The 26,773-nt window shown below is 51.2% G+C and overlaps 4 protein-coding genes across 14 annotated transcripts; 2 read left to right on the top strand and 2 right to left on the bottom strand.

Annotated features, from left to right (window-relative positions):
- Nucleotides 1–550: 550 nt before the first annotated feature.
- On the top strand, nucleotides 551–5,013 carry LOC103217904 (tubulin alpha-4A chain). Of its 3 annotated transcripts, none has more exons than XM_007966368.3 (4): nucleotides 551–1,197; nucleotides 3,067–3,289; nucleotides 3,583–3,731; nucleotides 3,974–5,013. In XM_007966368.3, the coding sequence occupies exons 1-4, from the start codon at nucleotides 970–972 to the stop codon at nucleotides 4,943–4,945; spliced, it is 1,572 nt and encodes a 523-aa protein (XP_007964559.2). In that variant the 5' UTR covers nucleotides 551–969; the 3' UTR covers nucleotides 4,946–5,013. The 3 variants fall into 3 exon arrangements, with proteins under 3 accessions (XP_007964559.2, XP_007964560.1, XP_007964561.1); XM_007966369.3 differs by having other exon boundaries at nucleotides 981–1,072; XM_007966370.3 differs by lacking the exon at nucleotides 551–1,197 and adding an exon at nucleotides 1,303–1,432.
- A 1,379-nt stretch (nucleotides 5,014–6,392) lies between these two features.
- STK16 (serine/threonine kinase 16) lies at nucleotides 6,393–9,855 on the bottom strand. 2 transcript variants are annotated; one of them, XM_007966346.3, is made up of 8 exons: nucleotides 9,776–9,855; nucleotides 9,206–9,395; nucleotides 8,415–8,634; nucleotides 8,045–8,178; nucleotides 7,756–7,876; nucleotides 7,534–7,629; nucleotides 6,981–7,102; nucleotides 6,393–6,874 (listed from the first exon to the last, which is right to left on the bottom strand). In XM_007966346.3, the coding sequence occupies exons 2-8, from the start codon at nucleotides 9,289–9,291 to the stop codon at nucleotides 6,736–6,738; spliced, it is 918 nt and encodes a 305-aa protein (XP_007964537.1). In that variant the 5' UTR covers nucleotides 9,292–9,395; nucleotides 9,776–9,855; the 3' UTR covers nucleotides 6,393–6,735. The 2 variants fall into 2 exon arrangements, with proteins under 2 accessions (XP_007964537.1, XP_007964536.1); XM_007966345.2 differs by having other exon boundaries at nucleotides 9,499–9,819.
- GLB1L (galactosidase beta 1 like) lies at nucleotides 9,840–20,641 on the top strand. 6 transcript variants are annotated; one of them, XM_073020088.1, is made up of 17 exons: nucleotides 9,844–10,142; nucleotides 11,652–11,781; nucleotides 11,974–12,140; nucleotides 12,370–12,520; nucleotides 12,701–12,761; nucleotides 15,848–15,942; nucleotides 16,039–16,213; nucleotides 16,300–16,358; nucleotides 16,452–16,573; nucleotides 16,683–16,723; nucleotides 16,920–17,038; nucleotides 17,352–17,426; nucleotides 17,548–17,637; nucleotides 17,769–17,882; nucleotides 18,165–18,296; nucleotides 18,391–18,606; nucleotides 18,768–20,641. In XM_073020088.1, the coding sequence occupies exons 2-17, from the start codon at nucleotides 11,710–11,712 to the stop codon at nucleotides 19,041–19,043; spliced, it is 1,965 nt and encodes a 654-aa protein (XP_072876189.1). In that variant the 5' UTR covers nucleotides 9,844–10,142; nucleotides 11,652–11,709; the 3' UTR covers nucleotides 19,044–20,641. The 6 variants fall into 6 exon arrangements, with proteins under 6 accessions (XP_072876190.1, XP_072876189.1, XP_007964538.1 ...); XM_007966347.3 differs by having other exon boundaries at nucleotides 11,640–11,781; XM_073020089.1 differs by lacking the exon at nucleotides 17,769–17,882 and having other exon boundaries at nucleotides 9,840–10,142; nucleotides 11,640–11,781.
- Nucleotides 19,471–26,670, bottom strand: ANKZF1 (ankyrin repeat and zinc finger peptidyl tRNA hydrolase 1). 3 transcript variants are annotated; one of them, XM_007966356.3, is made up of 14 exons: nucleotides 26,545–26,670; nucleotides 26,017–26,194; nucleotides 24,384–24,496; nucleotides 24,060–24,162; nucleotides 23,739–23,932; nucleotides 23,232–23,344; nucleotides 22,990–23,137; nucleotides 22,481–22,709; nucleotides 22,136–22,291; nucleotides 20,805–21,291; nucleotides 20,532–20,643; nucleotides 20,242–20,409; nucleotides 20,024–20,109; nucleotides 19,471–19,800 (listed from the first exon to the last, which is right to left on the bottom strand). In XM_007966356.3, the coding sequence occupies exons 2-14, from the start codon at nucleotides 26,162–26,164 to the stop codon at nucleotides 19,677–19,679; spliced, it is 2,181 nt and encodes a 726-aa protein (XP_007964547.3). In that variant the 5' UTR covers nucleotides 26,165–26,194; nucleotides 26,545–26,670; the 3' UTR covers nucleotides 19,471–19,676. The 3 variants fall into 3 exon arrangements, with proteins under 3 accessions (XP_007964547.3, XP_072876187.1, XP_072876186.1); XM_073020086.1 differs by having other exon boundaries at nucleotides 22,136–22,288; XM_073020085.1 differs by lacking the exon at nucleotides 26,545–26,670 and having other exon boundaries at nucleotides 26,017–26,538.
- Nucleotides 26,671–26,773: the final 103 nt, after the last annotated feature.

The following is a 26,773-nucleotide window of genomic DNA, read 5'->3' as shown; positions in this document are numbered from 1 at the left end:
TCCAGCCTGGGCAACAAGAGCGAAATTCCATTTCAAAAATAACAATAATAATAATAAGCTGGGCATGGTGGTGCACGCCTGTGATCCCAGCTACCAAGGAGGCTGAGGTGGAAGGATGTGGTAGAAGGATGGCCTTCAGCCGGGAGATGGAGGTTGCAATGAGCTGAGATTGCACCACTGCACTCTAGCCTGGGTGACACAGCAAGACACGGACAAATAAAAAAAAAAAAAAAGAGAGAGAGAGAGAGTGGGAAAGCAGAAGTAGCTTGAAAAGATAGGGTGGGGAGAATGGAATGAAATGTAGAAAGAAGGGCTTCTGCGGAGACCTGGGGCAGAGTGCTGAGACCATTAACGTGCGGGTTGCAGATCCGGCTCTTGGCTTAGAGACAGAAGAGACCGCGAAAGAATCATCCAAGATATGAGAATCTCGATTTTCTTCTTTTCTCTTCAGAGTCAACAGATATTTTGATAGCTTACAACAATGTTTCCACTATGACATCACTGTCTCCTTTTCACCCACGAAAATGTCAAGGACTCAGTGAGGTTAAGTCACTTGCCCAAGGTCACACAGGGTAGCCTGGAAGAGAATCCAGGTCCTGAGGTCTCCGGGTCAGCACTCCCACAGTTCTGGCAGCAGGAGAGCGGGCAGGTGCCCGCGGCGAGGGCATCATAGTGACAGCGCTGATGACGGGGCCACTAACCCGCGAGCCGCCGGCAAGCCGCGGCAGATTCCGGGGTCGGCCTGGGCAGACAGGCTGCGGGGCTCGACTCTGCGGGAGGGCCTAAGGCATCGGCACTCTGGGGCTCAGGCTGTGCAGTTCTGGGTCCTCGGCCGCCCACAGGCGTCGGCGAAAGCCTGCCGCCCGGGCCGGGGACCAGGAAGCGTCAGGCAGCTGGCAAGGGTTCCCCGGGGACGCGCCACAGCCTCACAGCCGGCCCGAGTCTCCTGGGAGGCGGGGCTGGAAGGGTATGGGTGAAGGCCAGTTGAGGCCGCTTGGGAAGGACAGCCTCGCCTGCTCCCGACCTAAGTCGGAACATCTGGATGACTGGTGCCTCCAGGACGCAGGTGCAGGTGAGACTCGCCCTGCCACAGCACCCTGCGTCTCCGCGGAGGCCCTAGGGAGCCCAGCGAGTAGGCTTAAAACGAGGAAAGAATGGTTAAAGCCCGAGTCGCGACTCTTAATCCCAGCCCGACAGGTGAGGAACCAGTGCGCAGCTTGGGTAGGGTACGCGGCCAGGCTCCTCCCCTCGGGGGGCCTCTTACCCCTCCTGGGAGGCGTGGCCTGCCGGCCGCCCAGCCTCTAGTGGGCGAGCGGGGAACGCGGGCCCCGCCTCCCGCCTATAAGGGCGGTGCGGCACTGCAGCTAGCGCAGTTCTCACTGAGACCCGTCACCCCGACTCAACGTGAGACGCACCGCCCGGACTCACCATGGTGAGTGCGGCCCCGCCGGGGTCGCGCCTGTCCCCTAATTGCCCCTCTCCTTTGGGGAACTTTCCTTCCAGGCATGCTCGGGGACCTCCACCAGGCGTTCCAGGTCTCCAGGAGGTGCGAGGGTTTTGCATCCTCCCTCCCCAACCCCCTCCTGGTGACTTTGGCCGAGCCGTGTAGTTCACCTTCGGTGGCTGGGGTTGGGGCTTGGGGTGGAGTGCAACTCTTCAGTAACAGAGAGGAACCCTTCTGGCACTCTGCTCCTGCCTTACCGAGCATTTGTGTCCCGACTCTGTATGAGAGTCACGCGGGCCCGCGCCCCGTCCTTTCCGCGGGCGAAAGAAGACGCGCTTGGCTGCCCTCTTGCATCCCCAGTCCCCGATCCCCAGCACTGACCGAGCACGTGCTTGGCACTAGAAGGTGGAAGGGGGTCGGGTTACCTGGTGCCACATCCCCCTTTCCTCTGTGTATGCATTCCAACTGTCCACAGAATCACCCCCCACTCGTGACTCAGCACCCCGCTTCTGAGCTGAGAGGGGTGGTGGGAACGGAGTTCGGCCTCCTGAAGCGAGCCGGCCCTCTCCAGCCGGAGCCCGGGTGCGCGGATGGGCAGAGACAGCTGGCGCTGAGCACTGCGCGGGCCGAGGCCAGGTTGGGGGGGAGGGGGAAGAGGTGCATGTAGGGGGTGGTATTTATAGCCCAGGAGCGGGGGCCGAAACCCAATCCCCGGTTTGGGCTGGGAAATAACTGGAAAGACTCCACAGGGAGAGCGGATGTAGGTCTGGGCTGCAGGATGGCGCCCACCCTGCCCGGGACAAGGCGGGTTACCTCTGGGGCCTAACCACAGGTTCCACTTCCTTTTCTGGGTATTTGGAAACCGTCACCCCGCCATTTCGGTGTGGGAAGGGCGCGCGGGACCTGCCGGACTTTAGTGCTTTAGAGGTTAATTTGGGGCTGACAGGGACGGAGCCTAAGGCAGTGAGTGTCCCAGTACCCTCAAACCTTATTGCTGGCCCCTGCTGTCTGAGCTTACAAGCATTACCGTCGCTATTTCCCTATTTCCGTGCGGGCTGACACGGGAGATGAAAGTGGTAAAGACACCCAGGGTGTGGGGGTGGAGGTGGGGAGAGGAACCAGATGGGATTGATCCCCAGAGCCAGATAGGATTTAAAGGTGAGGGAGGAGGGCATCCTGATGGCGTGTGGTCAGTTGATGCCAGATTGGATGGTTGAGACACCTCTGCAGCTTACAGGAAAGAAAGAGGGAAAGGGTTCTATGAAGTCTAGCTGTTCATACTCAAAGCAAAGAATCAAATGGGGAGGCCTCTAGCTGTAAACCCATACCTCTAGGAAACCTTTTTTCATGTGGAGCCACAGAGCTCACTTGACAGATTCCTCACTGAGAAGTGGGCTAAGAGGTTGGCCTGCCCTGCTGGGTGCATCCAGGTGGGGAGTCCTGTACCTGGGAGCCCGGGCAGGCTGCTAGCCTCTTCTCACCTCTGCCCAGCCCCAAGCCTCCACTCTTGCCAACTGAGTCATCCTAGCTGGTAGGCGATAGGGTGGAAGAGAGACTTGCGAGGTGAGGTGAGGACTTGTGGATGTGGGGCTCATGCTGTGTCCCCTCTCTCTATCCCTCAGCGTGAATGCATCTCAGTCCACGTGGGGCAGGCAGGTGTCCAGATGGGCAATGCCTGCTGGGAGCTCTATTGCTTGGAACATGGGATTCAGCCTGATGGGCAGATGCCCAGTGACAAGACCATTGGTGGAGGGGACGACTCCTTCACCACCTTCTTCTGTGAAACTGGTGCTGGAAAACACGTGCCACGGGCAGTTTTTGTGGATCTGGAGCCTACAGTCATTGGTGAGAGAAAGTGGAGACAAAACTGAAGGGGGTGGAGCATGACTCAAAGCTTCTCCCTGGACAGAGAGGGTATTTAGACCAGGCATTCCTGGCCCTGAAAATTCCTAGCTGTATTTGAAGCTGCAGAAGGCAAGCTGATCTCAGACTGGCCTGGGCAGCCGGTCTGGGTTTCTCTCACACACTGATATCTCAGGCTGGCAGGAGGATGAGTCCTCCATGCATCTGGCCACAGCTACCACCCTGGGGGAGGAAGGTCCCTGCTGAGCATAGTTTTGTGGGTTTTGCCCTTCCAGATGAGATCCGAAATGGCCCATACCGACAGCTCTTCCACCCAGAGCAGCTCATCACTGGGAAAGAGGATGCTGCCAACAACTATGCCCGTGGTCACTATACCATTGGCAAGGAGATCATTGACCCAGTGCTGGATCGGATCCGGAAGCTGGTGAGAATTTGTCTTGGGAGGGAGGGAACTTTTGAGACTGTGCTAATGGTCAGGAGTATTTTTTTCAGATCCCTTTCAGGGAGTCATCTCTAACTGTACATGGTCTCAGATGTGGTGCTGCTATGGCATCCTCAGTATTTGCCCTGACTGCTGATGTATCTTGCGCTTTATGCAGCCGGGTGATAAAAGTCCCTCAGGCCCCTCCCCTACCTAAACAGTTATTTCTCATTCTTGCCTTTCAGTCTGACCAGTGCACAGGACTTCAGGGTTTCCTAGTGTTCCACAGCTTTGGCGGGGGCACTGGCTCTGGCTTCACCTCACTCCTGATGGAACGGCTCTCTGTTGACTATGGCAAGAAATCCAAGCTGGAATTCTCCATCTACCCAGCCCCCCAGGTGTCTACAGCCGTGGTCGAGCCCTACAACTCTATCCTGACCACCCACACCACCCTGGAGCACTCAGACTGTGCCTTCATGGTGGACAACGAAGCAATCTATGACATCTGCCGCCGCAACCTAGACATCGAGCGGCCAACCTACACCAACCTCAATCGCCTCATTAGCCAAATCGTCTCCTCCATCACGGCTTCTCTGCGCTTTGACGGGGCCCTCAATGTGGACCTGACAGAGTTCCAGACCAACCTGGTGCCCTACCCTCGCATCCACTTCCCCCTGGCCACCTATGCACCAGTCATCTCTGCAGAAAAGGCATACCACGAGCAGCTGTCGGTGGCAGAGATCACCAATGCCTGTTTTGAGCCTGCCAACCAGATGGTGAAGTGTGATCCCCGGCACGGCAAGTACATGGCCTGCTGCCTGCTGTACCGTGGAGATGTGGTGCCCAAGGATGTCAACGCTGCCATTGCCGCCATCAAGACCAAGAGGAGCATTCAGTTTGTGGACTGGTGCCCCACAGGGTTCAAGGTTGGTATCAACTACCAGCCTCCCACTGTGGTGCCTGGGGGTGACCTGGCCAAGGTGCAGCGTGCCGTGTGCATGCTGAGCAACACAACAGCCATCGCTGAGGCCTGGGCCCGCCTGGACCACAAGTTCGACCTGATGTATGCCAAGAGGGCGTTTGTGCACTGGTACGTGGGTGAGGGCATGGAGGAGGGTGAGTTCTCTGAGGCCCGTGAGGATATGGCTGCCCTGGAGAAGGATTACGAGGAGGTGGGCATCGACTCCTATGAGGACGAGGATGAGGGAGAAGAATAAACCAGCTGCCTGGAGCCTGTTCACTATGTTTATTGCAAAATCCTTTCGAAATAAACAGTTTCCTTGCACGGTTTCTTGTCCCCTCTGAGTGCTTGAGCTTCTGCTGCCTTCCCCTTCATGCTGCTGCTGCTCTCAGTTTCCTGTTCATGACCCTTATCCCTTCCGTCGAACGTGAGACCTGCAAAGGGGCCCTTGCCAGGCCCAGGAAGCATAACCCCAGGGACTTTAAATCGAAGCCCTAGGGGTATTCAGTATAGGGAGGAAATGAGGACCAAATCCAGGCACAAACTGTTGAAGGATGAGTCTTCAGTTCCTTTCCAAGTAGGAGTTTAATCCAGTGGTTTCTGTCTTTGAAAGTTAGACTGCTACCCTGTTCTTCCTGCTGCCTCTACATTTACCAACTCTGGAAGCAAGGCTTGGCCCAGACTCCTCTGTGCATTATGAGGGTTTGGGAGTGGGGCTGGGCTGGCCCAGAGTTCCTGGGCATGGAGCCACATCATAAGCTTGGGGGATGGGAGGGAACACAGGCGATCTCCTAGAGTTGTTTGTGCCACTGCACCTCTGAGCAGCTTTGCATAGCTTCCTGTCTTGCTGCTTTGCTGGAGCTGGGGCTGTGCCATTAAAAGTCAGGTCATCTCCCCTCTGTTTGTGATTTCTTTCTGGCCTCAGCCTCCGTGCTAGCTGGTGGGAGACTCCTGCTAGGGCCCTGGGGAAAGCTTCAACTTTGCTAACAGGAGCCCCAGGCCCCATGCTGATGTCAGCCTATGGGGTGGACATGGTTGGGGGGAGGAGGCTTGGATCGCAAAAGAGCAGGAGATGCCAACCCTGCCCTTGCTTTTCTTCCCTGGTGTTTCAGGGAACAGTGCTCTTCCCTAGGGAACAGGTTTGAAGCCCAGCTAAGACAGGGCCCCTGTTTACTCAGCAGAGTAGGCAGGAAGTGGCAGCTGGATACTGCCACACCACACTGCCTCATTAATCATTAACCATGTATGAGCTTGAACGATCAGGGAGACATGGGCCAAAAACAGTTGCTGCTGCCACCTCCACTCCCCTTGCCCCTAGGCTGAGGATGGGAGACCTGTAATCTCCCTGTACCAAAGCTTCCTCAGGTGTCTCCACCCAGAGGCCCTTGCCTGGCAAACCGGCTGGGTTGCTCTGACTAAGCTACTCACCCCAGGAGTGAAGGAAGGAAAGAACTAGTTGAGTGCTTTTAGGGGGCCCTGGTTCTTGACACAGGCAAATGCCAGCTTGAGCCCAAGCAGCTTTAAGTTTTGATCTAAGATGAGCTAGAACTGTCCACGGCTAACCAACCTCCTGTGGAATGAAGTCACACCATTGCTGACTCTGCAGCAGTCCTCCTCCTTCCCAGGCAGTTCTCCTGGAAATGGCAACCAGACTTTGGGCCCCTTGCACCTCTTCTCTCACTCTAGGAACACTGAGACTAAGATCCACACCAATCTGCTTCCACTTTATTCTTGTTTATACATTCTCCTGCTCCCAGATTTGGAGGCAGAACACTATGTGAGCTCAACAGTCCTGCTCAGAGCCATGCTCCGTATCCCACCATTTCCCTTTTCCCAACCCCCATCCACTCCCACTCAGTAAGGCCCCTTGCCCAGGTTTTGCTCTTGGAAGAAAGCAGAAGAGCAGATGCAGGACTAAGATGATTGTCCTGACCCCGCTACCCCCAAGTGTAAGAGCAGTCCTGGATGGAATGGGTAGAGATTCCAATGAGGGATGGGAACCTCTTTCTGAGGCACGAGGGGCCATCTTCTCAACTTGCTGCTTTTTCAGATTTGGGTAGTATGCTGGCCAGGAGCTGGGGGCTGCAGCGCCTCCAGCTGACTGAGGAGGAGAGGAATGTGAGGACGCTGATGCGGGTCCACGGTCATCATCGAGGCCAGGAGCTGCCGCAATGCTGAAGAATGCCTGTGGAGGGAGGAGTGCAGGGTGACTGGATGACACTTATCTGTCAACTCAGCTAATACCAGGGGGGAGTCTGAAATACTTGATGCCCCATTCGTTGCTTGCTCACCTGGGGCTTTGTGGAATGCTGAGTTGGTTCTGCACAGCAAGGGCCACACTGTCACCCTTTTGGAACACCATGTCATAAGGGCCTTCTCCAAACATCATGGCATATAGCACGCAGCCTAGGGACTGAGCATAACTTGGTTAGTCCCTAGAAGGGGACCAATGGAGATGACATCGCTCCCCTTACTTCTGTGGTAAAAGACTACATAAGCTAAAAAGAATAAGCTGACCTCAGCCACATGGCACCACCAGGGCACAGAGAAACTGCCAGTTGGTTGGAGGCCTCCGCAGCCCCTGCTTAGCTTAGCCCCTGCTTAGCCAGTGTCTTCAGTACTGACACTGAGCTGTACTCACCTTGTTCGGGGCAGGGATTATACCACATCCGGTGCAACTGGGTATAGTATCAGTGACGGTTCCCAGGAAGGAAGTTGAAGTGGATGGGGACATACTGTGGTTCCTGGGGCCCCATGCAACAGAAACCAACGACCTACTCTACTCCACAGCAGGTACAGAGCCACAGCCCTCCCTACCCAGATACCCACCCACATGCTCCTCACCCAGACATCAGTCCGCTCATCGATGACACAGTGACTCTGCACAGAGAAGAGCTCTGGGGCTCGGTAGGAGATGGTGCACCGCTGGGCTGCCCAGTCCTGGAACAGTGATCCCAGAGCTCAAAAGTGGGGCACTCGTCATGGTCATGTGACCAAACTGGGGCATGCACCAGAAGGGGTGGGAATGGGGAACAGGTGAGAAAAGGAACCTGGAGATTCTTTTACCTGCAGGGTCAGAGCCTGGCGGGAGCCCTCCACATTGATGCATGCTTGATTCATAGAACCCAAGTCCATTAAAACTGGCTGCCCCTCATCTCCGAGCAATATATTGGTGGGCTTCAAGTCCCTGTAGGGAAGTAGAAGTGACCTATGAGCATCTCTGGACAGGAAGGCTGGAATCCCAGCGAGCAAAAGAATCATACAGGCTGTTTCTTGGGAGAACAGAAACCTCCCATTTCTCTTGGTAAGGCTCTTCCTCTGGGCCCCAGCAAGCATACAGGGTCCTCCCACTGACCTGTGGGCATAACCCTTGGCATGAATGGCCTCAAGGCCTCTGCAGATCCCCAGCAGCAGCCAAAGGATTTGATCCTCGGTCAGGAAGTTGCCTTTGTCCTTCAGCCTTTCTATCTCATTCCACAGCGTACCTCTCTGCAACACAAGTTTCCCTACAGTTGGAGACGTTTTTGGAGCCTCTGCTCCTTAGGCCTGATCCCTTCCCTACGTCAAAGCCTATAAGCCCTTTCATGATACACACCTCAAACTCAAAATCTAAAGTGGCCAAACCCAGGACATGGTCCCTGCTTCCTAACATGCTGGACTGCTCACATAGCCCACGGGTAGGTGGCTCTGTTGCAACCCTCTCCATAACCAGGAGTCTTTCTGACCTTGAAGAACGGTAGCAGCAGCCAGGCCTCATGCTTAGCACCCCGCTCCCTCAGACAGTAAGCCACGAGGCGAAGGATGTTGGGGTGACTGAAGAGGCGATGCATGTCGGCTTCTCGCTGGGCCTCCTCCCGGTCCTGCTGCTCGTGACACAGGATTCGCTTCAGGGCGTAGAAGTGTCCATCATGTAACCCTTCCACTAGGTCCACATAGCTGAACCCACTGTGGGCCAAAGGGGTCAATGAAGGGTCATGGTCATCTCCCACATGGCTAAGACCTAGAGAAATTTCCTGGTGGGGAGTGGGGTGTCCTTCCCATTTAGCAGAAACCCTCCCAAGATGTGGCTCTAAGAGAAATCTTAAGACTATTACACTGTGAGCTCCTCAGGAGCAGAGATACAGAAATCTTTGAGGTCCTATGGTCGTAATAGAGACCTCTGCACGTGACAGATGCTAAATAAATAATAGCCAACACTTATCAAGTACTTAAGAACCACGCACTGGGTGGGACATTTTATACACATTATCTCATTTAATCCTCACAACTCCATCAGTGAGGGATAATAATCATCTCCATTAAGCATACGAAAAAAACATGGTTTATCAAGGTCACATGAGGTGGATTTAGCAGGCCTGGCTCCAGAATCCACCTTCTTGATACTGTGTAGCTAGGCTCTGTCAGGTAAGAGAAGATAGGGATAGGGATAAAACCCTTGTGCCCCAAGCACGTGCACACCGCTTTCCTTCAATGACCACAACCTTGAGGCCTAGTTAACTGACTTCCAAACACTCACCCCTCCCCCAGTTTCTGGATGAAGAGGTAGCGCTTATTGTCAATGATGACAGTTCCCCGAGAGCAGACACACAGCGCGTGGCCCATAATGTTTCAGTCATCCTCTTCAAGGACAGTCTGAGGCTACCGAAGAGCTCGTCCAGGGTGAGTGGGCTCTTCCAGGAGATGCGCTGGGGGCCAAGCGGATCATGCTGGAAAGAAAAAAACGGCAGGGTCTCACACAGGTCCGGCACAATCTAGACGACTCATGAAGTACCAATGCGGAGAGCTCAGGCCCAGGTCTCTGGAACTTACACTATTGTCTAGAGAAAATGGGCCTTGCGCCTTCGCCAGCTTCAAGCGGGGGGGTCAGGGGCCTTACGGCCTCAGGACACACAGCGGTTACCGGGCCACTTCCTCCAACCCCAGCCCACCATTGGGCAGGCCCCGCTCCCACGCCCGTCGCGCCGCAAAGGCAGAGCACAGCGTAGTTTCAGAGGACGTGCGAAGCTCACGCCCACTCCTGGCAGGGCCCACCCCCGGCCTAGGAGCCCAGAGTCCGGAATGGGCCAGCCTGCACTCCCCGACTGACCTGGCTCGGGACAGAGCGAAGCGCCACCGACCGGAAGCAGTGCTGACATCATCAGTCCGCGGCGGCGTAACGGCCCGCGGTATCTTAGCAACCGCTGGGCATCTGGAGGATGTGGGGGCGCGGAGCTGAGAGGCCCAGAGCGAGCTAGGTCTAGGGGTGGACGGGTCCCAGGACCCTGGTGCGGGTTCTCTACTTGGCCTTCAGTGGGGGTCAAGACGCAGGCATCTGCGCCAAAGGGGAGCAAAGCCGGGCTCGGCCCGAGGCCCCCAGGACCTCCATCTCCCAATGTTGGAGGTAGGAGGCTTCATACCTCCGGCGCTCTGGGGCAGAAAGCGGCCACTACACTGCAGCCCGGAGGGGATTCCAGGTAGGGACGGGTCTGGTGGCCTGATCTCCTGATCCCTTACAACCTTCCGGGCTCTGGCCTGTATCCCACTACCTCTACTCTCAGTGGTTAAGAGCTCAGGCTTGTGAACCAGACTTTCAGTTTCTAAATTGAGTGTTAATAGCATACTAGATGTGTAACCTCGGGCAAGTTACTTAACCTTTCGGATCCTTACTTTTAGTAGCTGTAAAATAGGTATAATAGTACCTAAGGTTAAGTAGCTTAACTGTGAGGCCAGACTGACTAGTTCAAACGCCAGCTCTGTTAACGTGGTTGTGTGACCTTGGACAGGCTACTTAATGTTTCCCTCCTTTCCTCTCCTCCTCTGTAAAATGGAAATGATAATTATCTACTTCATGGAGTTGTTTGAAGATTAAATGAGATGTACAGTGTTTAATGCAATATCTGACACATAGCCTTCAGTACATGTCAATAAACAGTAATTATTATTACCCTGATCTTCACATCCCATTCTTGAGATTGTAAAGTCAAAAGGAAAGGAAATTCACAAATTTCCAAGCCTTGGCACAAAGCAGTTGTCCTTAACATCTGTTGCTGAGGCAGGCAGGGTAAGCTGGAGAGGGGTGCACTTCCAAAGAAGGTGGAATGGCCAGGAGGGAATTGCTGTTTTGCTGAAACAGTGCTCTCCAGGAAAGAGGTCCTTCTCGTGACCTGGTTCCTTCCTTCCACACCCCGGATCACCCTGAAGATTTTCCAACAGTTTCCCTTGATTCTGAACCTGTTTTAGCCCTTTGGTTCTGACATTCATTCATCCAGATTTAACCTACTCTGTGCCAGACCCTGTGCTAGAAGCTGAGGATTTGAGATGAACAGGGCACTCCCTGTCTTCAGGGCCCCCAGTCAAGTAAAGCCATGCTTCTCGATTTCAAAGGTGCCTAGGATCACCTGGGAATCTTGTTAAAATACAAGTTCTGATTCTATAGGTCTGAGGTAGGATCTGAGGTTTTGCATTTCTTTTTTGTTTGTTTGTTTTTTTGAGACGGAGTCTTGCTCTGTTGCCCAGGCTGGAGTGCAGTGGCAGGATCCCGGTTCACTGCAACCTCCGCCTTCTGGGTTCAAGCAATTCTCCTGCCTCAGCCCTCACCCCCACCCCCACCCTGCGAGTAGCTGGGAATACAGGCGCGCACCACCAGGCCCAGCTAATTTTTGTATTTTTAGTAGAGACAGGGTTTCGCCCTGTTGGCCAAGCTGGTCTTGAACTCCTGACCTCAAGTGATCCACCCGCCTCAGCCTCCCAAAGTTTTGGGATTACAGGCGTGAGCCATCGTGCCCAGCCAGATTCTCCAGTTCTAACAAGCTCCCAGGTGACGTTGATGAAGCTGGTTCGTGAACTGCACTTTAACACGATGTAGAGGATTTTACAAACTAGTAGAGTAAGGGGGTGGCTGCAGGCTGGAGAGGAAGTCCAGGCTAACCGCCTGGCAACTTGAGGTGATCTCCGCCCCCTTGTTCGCTGAGGTTCCCTCCCAGGAATCCGACACGTGACGGTCTGTCCGCCGTCTCAGTCTAGAGGAGCGCTGTAAGCGCCATGGCTCCCAAGAAGCCGTCCTGCCTTCGCTCCCTGCTGCTGCCGCTCAGCCTGACGCTACTGCTGCCCCAGGTAAGATGAGGCGGCGAACCAGCCGGCCGGGTGCGGTGACGTGGGATCCGATACAGCGGATGAGAGAAAGTCCAAAGTAACAACCAAACAACCGGCAGGGGTAGTTCCATCTCCTCCGCTCTTGGCAGGCGCTGAACCTGGACGCTCCCTCGACCCAGGCCTCTGCTGAGCAGCGTCTCTTTCTCTTTGTAGGCAGACACTCGGTCGTTCATAGTGGATCGGGATCATGACAGGTTTCTCCTAGACGGGGCCCCGTTCCGCTATGTATCTGGCAGCCTGCACTACTTTCGGGTACCGCGGGTGCTTTGGGCCGACCGGCTTTTGAAGATGCGATGGAGCGGCCTCAACGCCATACAGTTGTAAGAAGTGCTCGCAAGAGCCGTGGAGGGATGGGACCTCCTCTTTCTACCGCCCCCTTAGAAAGGAGGTCGGGACAGGAAGACTGCCAGGACTCCTAGGCCACAGGTGGGAAAGGGCAGGCCAGGACCTCCTTCCAACGGCTTTCTGGAGATTCCCTGCAAGGCCTGAGCCCTTAGGCCTCCCTGGCATCTCTCCACCTTGGGCCCTATTAACCTTTTCCTTTCTCAGTTATGTGCCCTGGAACTACCACGAGCCACAGCCTGGGGTCTATAACTTTAATGGCAGCCGGGACCTCATTGCCTTTCTGAATGAGGCAGCTCTAGCGAACCTTTTGGTCATACTGAGACCAGGACCTTACATCTGTGCAGAGTGGGAGATGGTGAGTTAGCTGGAAAAGGGATAGAACCAGTTATCCTTGTGCAGTTCCTAGACTACTCCCATCTGCCCACACCCTAGGGCCATCTCCAGCACTATACTCAATTCCTTTGCTTCCTACCTTCCCCACCACACCCCAAAACAAAACCTACATGCTTCTTTGTTCTCTTTATGTTTGTCTCAGGGGGGTCTCCCATCCTGGTTGCTTCGAAAACCTGAAATTCGTCTGAGAACCTCAGATCCAGGTGAGTTGAGACAAAAGATTTAACACAGAAGCAAGTAAGTAAAAAGGGCCATTTGGGTGCCAAAAGCAGAAGACACCATTCCCAAATTGGAGGTCATCATTCATTTACCAAGTGTTTCTGTCATACCTAGCAGGATGCTAGAAACTGGGGAACCAGACAGACCCCCATCCTTGTGCTATAGAGCTTATAATATAGTGGAAGAAACTGATTTAAAAAAAAAAAAAAAAAACGGCTGGGGGCGGTGGCTCATGCCTGTAATCCCAGCACTTTTGGAGGCCGAGGCAGGTGGATGACCTGAGGTCAGGAGTTTGAGACCCACCTGGCCAACATGGCAAAATGCCATCTCTACTAAAAATACAAAAAATTGGCTGGGCGAGGTGGTGGGCGCCTGTAATCCCAGCTACTTGGGAGGCTGAGGCAGGAGAATTGCTTGGGCCCAGGGATCGGAGGTTGCAGTGAGTCGAGATGGAGCAACTACATTCCAGCCTGGGTGACAGATCGAAGAGACTTTGTCTGAAAAAATAGAAAATCCTATCAGCTGTATCGTCACAAACATTAAATTTAAGTGCTTTTTATCACCCCCATTGCCTCCACCCTGGTCCAAACCATCTCTCTCAGCTGGCTTATTTTATAGCTTCCTAACTGGTTTCCCTTGTTTGCCCTCTCTCCCATACAATCTGTTCTCAGTAGAGCAGCCAGTGTGATCCTGTTCAAATACAAGTTTAAAGATACATCTCAGATCTTGTCATTTCTCTGCTTAAACCTCTCCAGTAGATTCTCATCTCATTCTGAATATGAACCATAAATTCCTTAATGTGGTAGGTCCTACACAATTGGCCCCAGTCACCTCCTCGACATTATTGCGTTTCTCCCCCATGTTCACTCTGCTCCAGCCACAGTGGCCTCATGGCTGTTCTTCAGACCCACCAGGCCTTGGGCTTTGATGCCTTTGCATGTGGTGCTCCTTCACCACAAGCTTCCTGCAGAAGTCACCTTGGGGAGGCCCTCCTGGTTTCTCTTTTCTCTCTCTATACATACATATATATATATATGTATATATGTGTATATATATATATACACACACACACACACACACATAAAATTTTTATTTTTTTTGAGACGGAGTCTTGCTCTGTTGCCCAGGCTGGAGTGCAGTCACGTGACCCTGGCTCTCTGCAATCTCCGACTGCCAGTTTCAAGTGATTCTCCTGCCTCAGCCTCCCAAGTAACTGGGATTGCAGGCACCTACTACCTTGCCTGGCTAATTTTTTGTGTTTTCAGTAGAGACAGGTTTTCGCCATGTTGGCCAGGAGGGTCTCAAACTCCTGACTTCAGGTCATCCACCCCCGCCTTGGCCTCCAAAAGTGCTGGAATTACAGGCATGAGCCACCACACCTGGCCACTCCCTCTATATTTTAGGCTCCCCATATACCACCATTCTTATTTGTTTGTTTTGAGATGGAGTTTCGCTCTTGTTGCCCAGGATGGAGTGCAGTGGTGCAGTGTCAGCTCACTGCAACCTCTGCCTTCCGGGTTCAAGTGATTCTCCTGCCTCAGCCTCCTGAGTAGCTGGGATTACAGGCATGCGCCACCACACCCAGCTAATTTTTTTGTATTTTTAGTAGAGACAGGGTTTCACCATGTTGGCCAGGATGGCCTCAATCTGTTGACCTTGTGATCTGCCTGCCTCAGCCTCCCAAAGTGCTGGGATTACAGGCATGAGCCGCTGCGCCCAGCCTTACCACTGTATTTTATCCTCCTTCCTTGCTAGGGAATACAATATTTTATGTTTTATTATTTTATCTTTTTGAGATGGAGTCTTGCTTTGTCACCCAGGCTCGAGTGCAGTGGCATGATGTAACCTCACAGCAGCCTCCGCCTCCCAGATTTAAGCAATTCGCTTGTCTCAGCCTCCTGAGTGGCTGGGGCTACAGGTGCATGCCCACCATGCCCAGCCAACTTTTATATTTTTAGTAGAGACGGCATTTTGCCATTTTGGCCAGGCTGGTCTCAAACTCCTGACCTCAGGTGATCCGTCCACCTCAGCCTCCCAAAATACTGGGATTCCAGGCATAAGCCACCATGCCAGGCCATGTCTTTTTTTTTTTAAAGAGACAGGGTTTCACCACGTTGTCCCACTGGTCTCAAACTCCTGGGCTCAAGTGATCTACCTGCCTCAGAGTCCCAGAGTGCTGGGATTGCAGGTGTGAGCCACCACACTCAGCCAGGAATAGAATATTTTAAATTATTGTGTGCATGAAGCAAAGTTTGTGTACATTGAACCATCAGAAGTTAAAGGGTCAGATGTGGAATTTTCCACTTGTATCATGTTGATGCTCAAAAATTTCAAATTTTGGAGCATTTTAAATTTCAGATTAAGGGTACTCAACCTATATAATAATGTTTTAATTGCTTATTTAAATCACCCGCATTGTCAGTTACATCAGGGTACAGGTCAGACATTCTACATTTCTGTGAATTCCCATGCTACTTTGTACCAATCTCAGGTATAAGTTGATTACATAATAAGAGTTCTAGGCTATGTATTTAACATTTTTCTTATGTTTATTTTTTGTGTAGATACCATTAAATTCACATAAGCATCTTACTTTTTTTATTTTTTTTTGAGACGGAGTCTCACTCTCGCCCAGGCTGGAGTGCAGTGGTGCAATCCCCGCTCACTGCAACCTCCACCTCCCAGGTTCAAGTGATTCTCCTGCCTCAGCCTCCAAAGTAGCCGGGATTACAGGTGCCCACCACCACACCCGGCTAATTTTTTGTTGTATTTTTAGTAGAGATGGGGTTTCACTATGTTGGCCAGGCTGGTCTTGAACTCCTGATCTCGTGATCCGCCCGCCTCAGCCTCCCAAAGTGTTGGGATTACAGGCATGAGCAACCATGCCCAGCCTACATTTGTTTTTAAGAGATACTACTTCAAGGTTTCCTATGTTCAAATTTCATTGACAGGCAAACATACAAGGTGCTTAGGGTTAGGAATTTCTTGACAAGAGTCATTGCTTCCCATATTTAGTGGTGAGCAAGTGTGATGGTAGCCCCTAACGCAGAAGCTCTGCTCCTTCTTTTAGACTTCCTTGCCGCAGTAGACTCCTGGTTCAAGGTCTTGCTGCCCAAGATATATCCATGGCTTTACCACAATGGGGGCAACATCATTAGCATTCAGGTACAAAGGGGAAGTGACTGGGGCAGGAGAAACAGGTACAAGGGGTCCTTGACCTCAATCCCATAGCTGGGTTCCACTTTCCCTCCCCTCTGGCAGGTGGAGAATGAATACGGTAGCTACGGAGCCTGTGACTTCAGTTACATGAGGCACTTGGCTGGACTCTTCCGTGCATTACTAGGAGAAAAGATCTTGCTCTTCACCACAGATGGGCCTGAAGGACTCAAGTGTGGCTCCCTCCAGGGACTCTATACCACTGTAGATTTTGGCCCAGGTCTCATGCAAGGGCTGGGAGTGGAGTCTGGGGAAGGGACACCTCTTCCACGATATTTATCTTTTTCTTTTGCCTCCTTTTCACAGCTGACAACATGACCAAAATCTTTACCCTGCTTCGGAAGTATGAACCCCATGGGCCATTGGTGAGGGGCCAGAGGGGAATCAGGGAATCAGGGATAGGAATGGGTCCAGCTTAGTTCCATCTCACTCACAGCTTCTTTCATTTCACACTCTAGGTAAACTCTGAGTACTACACAGGCTGGCTGGATTACTGGGGCCAGAATCACTCCACACGGTCTGTGTCAGCTGTAACCAAAGGACTAGAGAACATGCTCAAGTTGGGAGCCAGTGTGAACATGTAAGTAAAGACACTGGGGGCAATATGAATCTGTAGCTGGGAGTTGGGGATGAAAGTTAAGATTCAGTGAGTCAGCTTTTACCTGTTCCCCCACCCTCTCTCACTTCAGGTACATGTTCCATGGAGGTACCAACTTTGGATATTGGAATGGTGAGTCCAGATGGTCCCTGGGATGGAAGCAGGGAGGTAAGAAGGAATTAGAATCTAAGGGCCAGATGGATTAGGATGTCTAGAAGCTGAATATGGCCACCACTGCCCCCTCTGATGGCAAAATTCTCTGCATGAAGCATGCTTAGTAGTGCCTGTCATCTGAAATAGATGTTGAATTAAATTGGCTCAACTTCAGGTGCCGATAAGAAGGGACGCTTCCTTTCAATTACTACCAGCTATGACTATGATGCACCTATATCTGAAGCAGGGGACCCCACACCTAAGCTTTTTGCTCTTCGAGATGTCATCAGCAAGGTACCCTACCACTTCATTAAGCTCCAAAGGCTTTTTATTTATTTGGAGGAAGGGAGTGCCCACATTGTAAAGGGATCCCATAAATTGGTGGTTATTGTCTGGGCCACAGAGCCCTCTGAGCATCCCACTGAAGTATTTCCCATTCACCCAAATGGAACTATGTGTGAAGACACACAGGTGTGCAAAATTATTGAGCCTCCATGACCCCTGAAGCCCTTCCCTGGGCCCCAGGTTAGGAACTCTGCCCTAGAGTCTTGGAATAGGTATTGTTTTCTTTGGTTTTCCTATGGCTCCTGAGAGAATTTGGGCTCAGTTCCAGGAAGTTCCTTTGGGACCTTTACCTCCCCCCAGCCCCAAGATGATGCTTGGACCTTTGACTCTGCACCTGGTAAGTTCCTCCACATCTTTTCTCTAATATCACACCTTTTTTTTTCTAGGTAGCCTATTCTTTTTTGTCCTCTATCCAGAAACTTCCCTGATATTCTGATTCTTCTCCCTTATTCTAATAGGTTGGGCATTTGCTGGCTTTCCTAGACTTGTTATGCCCCAGTGGGCCCATTCGTTCAATCTTGCCAATGACCTTTGAGGCTGTCAAGCAGGTAAGGCATAAACCCACATCTGGTGGAGATGACAACCTCCCTCAACAGCTACAGCCAAAAGTCCCTTGGCTATAGCCACAGTGTCCTCTTTTATTTCTGTTTGTCTGAAGTACTCATTCTTCCACACCCAGGACCGTGGCTTCATGTTGTACCGAACCTATATGACCCATACCATTTTTGAACCAACACCATTCTGGGTGCCAAATAATGGAGTCCATGACCGTGCTTATGTGATGGTGGATGGGGTGAGAACCTAATTCCAGGCCGTAAGCCCCAAACTCCTCCCTTCCCCAGGAAGCATTAGCCTTAAGTTCCCCATATTTACACTTTTCCATCTGCCTGCTCACATTTGCAGAGGATTCCAGGGATAAGCTTGGATGAGGCAGAGTTTAAGGATAGAGTTCTAGAATAGATGGGTGATAGATGGCTACATTCTCTCTGCCCTCCAAATAAGTATCCTAATGTGGTTTCCTATGTAGTGGCTAAGAGCTAACGCTGAGCCTTGCTATCCTATCTCCTATCCACAGGTGTTCCAGGGTGTTTTGGAGCGGAATATGAGAGACAAACTATTTTTGATGGGGAAAGTGGGATCCAAACTGGATATCTTGGTGGAGAACATGGGGAGGCTCAGTTTTGGGTCTAACAGCAGTGACTTCAAGGTGAGCTAGCTTTGCCTAGTTACATCCCAGGGCTTAAGGATAGCTTGGCCTCAAAGCTTAGTGAATGATGACTTTTCATTTTCCTTCCCTACAGGGCCTGTTGGAGCCACCAATTCTGGGGCAAACAATCCTTACCCAGTGGATGATGTTCCCTCTGAAAATTGATAACCTTGTAAAGTGGTGGTTCCCCCTCCAGTTGCCAAAATGGCCATATCCTCAAGCTCCTTCTGGCCCCACATTCTACTCCAAAACATTTCCAATTTTAGGCTCAGTTGGGGACACATTTCTACATCTACCTGGATGGACCAAGGTATTGCTAATGGTGGTGGTTTGGGTAGCGGGGAGGTAAAAGAGAAAAATCACAGGAGGGGAGCAGAAAGTATCCTCTGATTAGAAACCCAAAAGGGTATGATTCTACCCCTGGAGAGCTGACCCTTTCTTTTCCCCTCTTTCCTGCTCCCTATTCCCCAGGGCCAAGTCTGGATCAATGGGTTTAACTTGGGCCGATACTGGACAAAGCGGGGGCCACAACAGACCCTCTACGTGCCAAGATTCCTGCTGTTTCCTCGGGGAGCCCTCAACAAAATCACATTGCTGGAACTAGAAAATATACCTCTCCAGCCCCAAGTCCAATTTTTGGATAAGCCTATCCTCAATAGCACTAGTACTTTGCACAGGACACATATCAATTCCCTTTCAGCTGATACACTGAGTGCCTCTGAACCAATGGAGTTAAGTGGGCACTGAAAGAAAGGTAGGCTGGGTGTGGTGGCTCACGCCTGTAATCCCAGCACTTTGGGAGGCTGAGACGGGTGGATCACCTGAGGTCAGGAGTTCAAGACCAGCCTGGCCAACATGATGAAACCCCGTCTCCACTAAAAATACAAAAATTAGCCGGGTGTGATGGTGGGCTGTTTGTAATCCCAGCTACTTGGGAGGCTGAGGCAGGAGAATTGCTTGAACCCAGGAGGTGGAGGTTGCAGCAAGTGGAGATCGTGCCACTGTACTCCAGCCTGGGTGACAGTGAGACTCCATCTCAAAAAAAAAAAGAAAAAAAAAAAAAAGGTAACCCTTGGACCTGGGACATGGAGTGGGCAGGATCCCTTGGTGCTGGCCATGGTGACCATAAGGAACTAAAGGCCACAATGCCTCTGAATGTAAGTACAAGTACACATTATTTGCCAAACTTTATTGTGATTAAAGTTCCAGAGACAGTACCAGCTCCACATGCCTCTGTGGCCCTGTCTTTGCCCTGGTTCCCGAGTGTCCTTCACCCCCATCTTCCAAATAACCTCTGGTTTCATGGGGATGAGAAAACCTAGGGCTGTTGTGAATGTGTCCTCAGGTCCCTGAGTTGGCCCCAGGTAGAGCTGTAAGAGATCAGGAAGAGGGCCTCCCTGCCTGACGGCGATGATCCTGGAGGCAACGTGTGGAGCAGAAAGAGAAGTCGAGGTAGTGAAAGGGAGTGAGGCCTTGGAGGGATGCCCCACAACTCCAGCAGCGTCTGAACAAGAGGAAGAAAAATGGCTGGACAGGTACCCCAGAAACTTTCCAATCCACGCTCTCCCCATCCCTCCTCCTGCCATTTCTGTTTTCACTGCAGCATCTGCCAGAACATCTCAAATCTCAACAACCCTTCTGAATACTGTGCAGGCACTCATTTCACCTGCCCCCAATGGTCCCTGCAACATTACAGTACACCCACTCCCTCATCCCCCGCCCCATACCGAGTATTGATGATTGCAGAGTCAGGGATTGGAGGGGTAGGGGCTCCCAACTGGGCAGTGAGTCGGCGATCTGCAGCCAGAGCTCTCTGAGGGAGACAAGCTGTATTAAGGACAAGGCCCCAGTGGTGAGTAGGGCACCAAGAGGTGAGAGCTGCACGCTGGGGAAGGGGCTAGACCAAAGGAAACCTTTCCATGGACAAGAGAACCTCCAGTCTCACTTTCTCTTGGTCATTGAGGGCAGCAAATCGCCGCTGCTCTTCTCGTTCACGCTCCTCCTGCTCCTGCTGCCTCCGCTGCTGTTCCTCCCGTTGCCGCCGGGCTACCTTCTGCTCCCTTTTCCGTGTAGCCTGCCGTGCCTCCATTTCTGGTGTCAATGGTCCTGGCACCTGGAGGATTTCAAATATGAGACCCTATAAGCTATCCTTGGTAAAACTGCAAAAAGTAGAAAGGATCTAGCCAGGAACGGTGATGCGTTCCCACTCTGCTTGTCCCTCCTATTCCAGCTGACCTGAGCCTTGTTGTAATCATAGGCATCTGGATTCTTCTCCATGAACCTTCGGAACTCATTACGTGTTGATTTGTCAGCCGCAACAGTATAAGGTGGCCGGGCCCGAGAGTCCCTAGGCGCAAAAACTCCAAAAATGGGTTTAACTTGCCTCCTGCCTTTCCTAACATCACCCAACCAGACCAAGAGAATATTGTCAAGTAGCCAGTGCCAACTTTAACCTCCAAATTATCCTCTCTATACCCAAAATGACTCAGGATGGGGACCTTTACTCACTGCACAGTGGGGTCGGCACCTGCTTCCAGCAGCAGACGAACCACTGAGCCTCTGCCAGCTGCAGCTGCTGCATGCAGGAGAGTAAAGCCACTGGAGCCCAAGGGGGCACTGAGCAGAGACAGAATTCCAGGGTCTGCAGGGCTGGGTGTTAGCTGGAGCTTCAGCACTCCAACATCTCCAGCTCGGCAAGCAGCAAGCAGTGCATCCCAGAGCTCTGGCTGACCAGGGGCTTTAGCCTCATCCAGCAAAGGACCCAAGGGGGCTGCAACTGCCTGGGATGACTGTGCAGAAGGCTCATCTTCTTGAGGGTGCTGGAGAAGAGTCCGATGTGCCCCAGCCTCCTGGTCTCGGCTTTTCTCCTTCTTATTCCTTTTTCTCCTTCTCCGCTTGGGCAATACTTCAGACTCACGAAGATCCAGAGTCCCCACAGTCAACTCTACTAACTCCAACTCTACCTGAAAGCCATCTTCTCCCTCTGACCCTGAACCTAGGGAAAAACCTGACATGTGAAATCCATCTAGGGAGTTTTCAGAGGGTGGAAGCAGATGCATAAGAATGAAAGCCTGAAATGAAATTGTTTTTGTCACCCAGATAAACTAGCACATCAAGAGTTGAGTCCATTATATCACATGCAGAAATGAGACTCTCAGCCCAGACAAGAACAAGTCGCTGGACTCTCCCTGTGAGCAGCCTTAGGATGCTACACAATAGAGGAAAACATGGAAGCAGCCCTCAGCCTCAAACCACAGCATCCAATCAAAGATAAACTATGTGAGATCCATGCAACACATCCACGCTCCACGCGAAGACTTTCTTAGCTCTGGGGAAACATCCATAACAAAAGAGATAATAGGCCAGGCGAGGTGGCTCAAGCCTGTAATCCCAGCACTTTGGGAGGCCAAGGCGGGCGGATCACGAGGTCAGGAGATCGAGACCATCCTGGCTAACACCGTGAAACCCCGTCTCTACTAAAAATACAAAAAATTAGCCAGGCATGGTGGCAGGTGCCTGTAGTCCCAGCTACTCGGAGGCTGAGGCAGGAGAATCACGTGAACCCGGGAGGCGGAGCTTGCAGTGAGCAGAGATCGCGCCACTGCACTCCAGCCTGGGCGACAGAGCGAGACTCCATCTCAAAAAAAAAAAAAAAAAAAAAAAAGAGAGATAATAGATTTGGAAAGGTCATTAAACATGTCTCAGTAATTGCTAAGATACAGACACTGTGTGGGTGTGTGTTTAAATAAGCAAATGGGTCAGTTATGAGAGTAGGGAATTTGCCACCACATTTTTAGGACAGAAACTCAGATCTGACAGTTGCCAGATAGTAATCAAACCCTGTTTGGGAGATTCCTCATTCTGCCCAAGTGCTTCCTTTTCATCACTGCAGATCTTTCTTATTTCTTCCTCAGTAGGCTTCTTTCTCTCCTCTCTTACTGTTTTCCAGTGTGTCTGAGGTAAGTGCAGTCTGACTGCTTCCCGAGGGTCGTCTTCTGCCATAAAACAAAAGATCTTTCTCAACCTTATCTGAGGAGAAGCTAGTGCAGATTTCTCTCAATGCAGATGTAGCTGGGCTGCAGTGCAAGGCTTAGAAAGTCCTCTGGATATACCAATGAGAATGGAGGCTTAGGTTGGAGAGAACAGGAAGGTCTAGGGAATTGGGATCTGGAGTAAAGGCTCACCATAGACATGCAAAGTGGTCAGCTTATGGAGCACACGCTGTAGCTCTTGGAAGGTGGGTCTGCGGGTGGCGAGGGGGATATCCCAAAGTCGGGGATCCCCCCTTTGCAGGGGTGCCCCCTTGCCTCCAAAGAACAAAGACCGGCCAGAGCGGGGAGCACGCAACAGTATTGTACCAGCCTCCTCCAGCGCCTTAGCCCAGCCTGGCCCTGCCAGCATGTCACGAACATCCTAGAGAAGAGAGTAACTCAGTCCTGCATACCTTTACTTGGTATTTTTAAATCTCCAACTAAAAAAATGGCCCACAGAAGTGCAAGGAGTGGAAAGTAGAGGATAACACGGAGAAACAATGAGAGGACTAAGGCTCCTGGGGAATCCCTCATCTACCTTTGTCTACTTATAATGAAAATTGGAAGGATATGAGTCAAAAACCTTCCTACTTAACAAGTGAGTTAAACTGAGATGCAAAGAGTATGGATCCGTACCACCCGATCTAAAAGGCTTAACTCACCTTATATAGTGTGGCTTCATTGTAGCGCCTCAGGTTGGCTCCAGCAGAGCGTGATGGCCCACCCCGGGCATCCCGAAGCCCCTGGGCTGTGCCCCGCTTGGCCCGCACCGTATAGCGGTGAAAGGTTTTGTGTGTCACCACTTCTCTTCTGTAGACAGCACAGACTCAGTACTGGAGACCAGCTGGTGCTCCCTAGCTAACAGGATCCACTCCATCCTTACCCCCATGCAGCACCCTCTCACCCTTGAAATATGGCACCAGCAAAGTGCCCAGCTGCAGCCATGAGCACCACGCAGTCTCTGGGACCTCTACTTTGCAGGTTCTGTAGCAGCAGTTCTGCCTCTCCTGGGGGATCCTTGATGACAGAGAAGCATCAGAAACATATCTGTTGCATTCACTGAGAGCAAGAAACCAAGGGCCAATTTTCACAAACATTATCTCATTTAATATTACCACCCTGAGACTTGTTTCCATTTGACAAACAAGGAAATTTGAGGCTTGGAGAGGTAGTTAAGATGAAGTGGTAGAAGCACAATTCAAACTAAATTGGTTTGTTTCCAAACTTAATTCCCTTAAACTTAATCCTTCCACAATTCAAGCCAGTTTCAATCCAAAACTATGTTGTCAAGCGTGATACCCACACCCAACAGGAAGGAAGAGAAGCAGGGAGAAATGCACTAGGCTAAGGGAAATCTAGGCTGGGTGTACAAAAAGCTGGGGTTAGCCATACAACCTGTACTGTCACTTGCCTGATGAGGGCCTAGGACACAGCGGTAGGCATAAAGAAACTGGCCCTGGGCATTCTGGAAAAGAACACGATGAGGGTAATAGCCTTGGGGTTGGCTAAACTTCTCAAATGTAGCCCTCTCCTGATCCAGTGTCTGCAAGTCCTCCTCACTGGCTGAGTCTGAGTCTTCTGATCCCGAGATGCTGGAAAGATCTCCTGAGGACAGACAACACGAGATACACAAGTTTGGTACCCCATCTTTGTTCTTTCCTCAAACTCTAAACTAGTGCTTTCTTATACCTCCATGTCCTACTCCTACATAGGTCCCCCTACCAATCATCACCTGCGGAGCTCTGCTTTTCAAAGTCCAGGGCAGACAGGAGAGGCTTGTCCTTGAGACGTTGCTTTAGGTTAAACCGATGCCAGTCAAGCTTATAATGTTCCCTCTAGTACAAAGACAAAGAGTGAGATAAAGGTAGAAATATGCCCCAGCCTGGCCTTGTGTACTGGCCAAGATCAGTTATAGAATTCTAGGAAGTACGACCAGGTAATACCAACTGCCTCAGTCAAAGCATGGACCTTTATGAAGACAAATCAAATGTCTACCTCTCCTCACCCACCATTACACTTGTGCTTCTAACATCTAGCTCTGCACCTGACCTATTACCTGTTCTTGGTGGTTCTGGAAGGTTTGGTCACAGGATGAACAGAATAACTTGTCTGAAATATCCACAGGACCCTGGAGTAGCTTTATTTCTGGGCTTTCTCTCTCCCCTGAGCCTAAATAAGGGAAGAGGAATTAGACATAGAAAGGGAGCCCAAATCCACAGTGACAAGAATTATATTCAGTGTGTGATATACAAAGCAGAGGAGGATACAAGAGATGACATGATACTGCCTTCAAGGAATTTACACTCTAGTAGTCATGAAATAAACAGTACAGCAATCACTTAATGCAATAAACATACTTCTAAAAAGATGCATGTAAAATGAATGGAAATAAAATTGGCCAGACGCAGTGGCTCATGCCTGTAATCCCAGCACTTTGGGAGGCGGAGGCGGACAGATCATGAAGTCAGGAGATCGAGACCATCCTGGCTAACACAGTGAAACCCCGTCTCTACTAAAAATACAAAAAATTAGCCGGGCTTAGTGGCAGGCGCCTGCAGTCCCAGCTACTCAGGAGGCTCAGGCAGGAGTGAGACTCTGTCTCAAAAAAAAAAAATACATAAAAAATAAAGTAAAATGAATGTAAATAAAAGCTGGCCCTGGGCATTCTGGAAAAGAACCCGATGAGGGTAAAAGCCTTGGGGTCGGTTAAACTTCTCAAATGCAGCCCTCCCCCGAGATCCAGCGAATGCAAGTCCTCCCCACTGGCTTGAGTCTGAGTCTGAGTCTTCTCTAATTTAAATTAGCCAAACAGATTGTTTAGGCGAATCCTAAAGAAAATAATTTCAGTTCAGTTTAAAATTATTTTTAACTGTACAAAAACCACTTCCCAAATGCTATTTTTTAAAGTTTATATTTTCAATTAGTGTACAGTTTGTCTAAGAAGAGGTGCAAGAAAAGATTTAGCCAAACTAGAGTTACACAAAACAGGCCCGACACGGTGGCTCAGGCCTGTAATCTCAGCACTGCGGGAGGCTGACACAGGCAGATCACTTGAGGCCAGGAGTTTGAGACCAGCCTGGCCAACATGGTGAAACCCCGTCTCTACTAAAAATACAGTAAGTAGCCGGGCGTGGTGGTGCGGGCCTGTAGTCCCAGCTACTTGGGAGGCTGAGGCAGGAGAATCACTTGAACCCGGGAGGCGGAGATTACAGTGGGCGGAAATGGTGCCACTGCACTCCAGCCTGGGCGACAGAGCAAGACTCTCAAAAAATAAAGCTATACAAAACAATAATACAAATATACAAAAAAATATACAAAAAAATACAAATATACAAAAAAATACAAATATACAAAACAATAAAACAATAATACATTGTTTTATATTCAGCAAAAAGGAATAATTTGAGTGGCGCCCGGTTAAATGTGGAATATATCTGAGAACTTTACAAAGTTTAAAATGTTTTTGAAAGGAATGGTGTTAACGTGAGGAGACATATGCGATGGCAAAAAGACTTGTTTGAAAACAAGGGCTGTGCTGGAAATTACCCAGAGATTAAGTTAATTTAATCAAGCAGAAAGATAAATCAACTGGTCTCCTAAGCTCAGGAATACCAATAAGAATGTGTTCCCTGAACGAGCAATACGCTCTAAGGAGCCCTGTCACGTTTCACTGAAACCTTCCCGGATACCTGAACAGGAAGTACGCGGAGCCCGGGCCAGAGCCTCCCCAGGCGCGTGGCTCACCAGGCTCAGGCCCTGAAGGATCGGAGCATCCGCGCTGAGGTCAAACAGGGAGATCGACGCAGGAGCCTGGGCTGCATCTGGAGCCGGCGACATGGCTGAGCAGAAATTACTTAGCAGCAGCTCCTGGAGTAGAAAGCGTGTCAGAAACAGAGCTCCTGCAACCGAGATCCTACTGCTGCGTCCCCTGCCTGCCTGACTTTGTTTCTCCTGCACCGCAAGTCTTCTGCACCGTTTCTCCTGCACCGCAAGTCCCTCATCCTGCTACCAGCGGTGAGATGAATACCTTGACCCCAGCCCGGTTTCTCAAACCCCCAGGCTCGGCCCACAAAAGAATGAAATGGGCATCCAGCTCCCAAATCGAGTCCAACAGAGTTAAAAATCACTGAGGTTGCCTAGCCGAACTTTCTTCGTTACCCATGCGACCAGCAATGACTGGCCCACGTAAACTCGCCCACGCCCTTTACAAGCCGCACCAAACGTCCCGGGAGCTGAGCCGCACGCAAGCCTTCAAGTCGACAGCCGGATTACTGCAGCACAACAATCCCCGTCACTACGGAGCAGCGAAGAGGACAACCGGCGTCGTCCGCACCTGAGCCCCGCCCCACGTACAGCACACTATTGGGCCGCTGACTGTCCAAGACCCGCCTCGAGCCTTTAGTCTCGTCCCTGAAGCCAAGAATTGGCAGTTGTGTCTCCACCCCC

The sequence above is a fragment of the Chlorocebus sabaeus genome, chromosome 10 (genome assembly GCF_047675955.1).
Source record: "Chlorocebus sabaeus isolate Y175 chromosome 10, mChlSab1.0.hap1, whole genome shotgun sequence".
Lineage (NCBI taxonomy): Eukaryota > Metazoa > Chordata > Mammalia > Primates > Cercopithecidae > Chlorocebus > Chlorocebus sabaeus.
This window is presented reverse-complemented; position numbering and strand designations above follow the sequence as displayed.

Excerpts from the sequence above, each read along its gene's own strand:
- LOC103217904 (XM_007966368.3), top strand. The coding sequence starts at position 970 with ATGGGTGAAGGCCAGTTGAGGCCGCTTGGGAAGGACAGCCTCGCCTGC. Across the intron at positions 1,198-3,066 it reads TCTTAATCCCAGCCCGACAG|CGTGAATGCATCTCAGTCCA; the intron begins GTGAGGAACCAG and ends TCTATCCCTCAG. Across the intron at positions 3,732-3,973 it reads TGGATCGGATCCGGAAGCTG|TCTGACCAGTGCACAGGACT; the intron begins GTGAGAATTTGT and ends CTTGCCTTTCAG.
- STK16 (XM_007966346.3), bottom strand. The coding sequence starts at position 9,291 with ATGGGCCACGCGCTGTGTGTCTGCTCTCGGGGAACTGTCATCATTGAC. Across the intron at positions 8,635-9,205 it reads ATCCAGAAACTGGGGGAGGG|TGGGTTCAGCTATGTGGACC; the intron begins GTGAGTGTTTGG and ends TTTGGCCCACAG. Across the intron at positions 8,179-8,414 it reads TGCTGCTACCGTTCTTCAAG|AGAGGTACGCTGTGGAATGA; the intron begins GTCAGAAAGACT and ends CTTGTGTTGCAG.
- GLB1L (XM_073020088.1), top strand. The coding sequence starts at position 11,710 with ATGGCTCCCAAGAAGCCGTCCTGCCTTCGCTCCCTGCTGCTGCCGCTC. Across the intron at positions 11,782-11,973 it reads TGACGCTACTGCTGCCCCAG|GCAGACACTCGGTCGTTCAT; the intron begins GTAAGATGAGGC and ends TTCTCTTTGTAG. Across the intron at positions 12,521-12,700 it reads TCTGTGCAGAGTGGGAGATG|GGGGGTCTCCCATCCTGGTT; the intron begins GTGAGTTAGCTG and ends TGTTTGTCTCAG.
- ANKZF1 (XM_007966356.3), bottom strand. The coding sequence starts at position 26,164 with ATGTCGCCGGCTCCAGATGCAGCCCAGGCTCCTGCGTCGATCTCCCTG. Across the intron at positions 20,410-20,531 it reads ATGATTACAACAAGGCTCAG|GTGCCAGGACCATTGACACC; the intron begins GTCAGCTGGAAT and ends GAAATCCTCCAG. Across the intron at positions 20,110-20,241 it reads CCCTCAATGACCAAGAGAAA|AGAGCTCTGGCTGCAGATCG; the intron begins GTGAGACTGGAG and ends TGTCTCCCTCAG.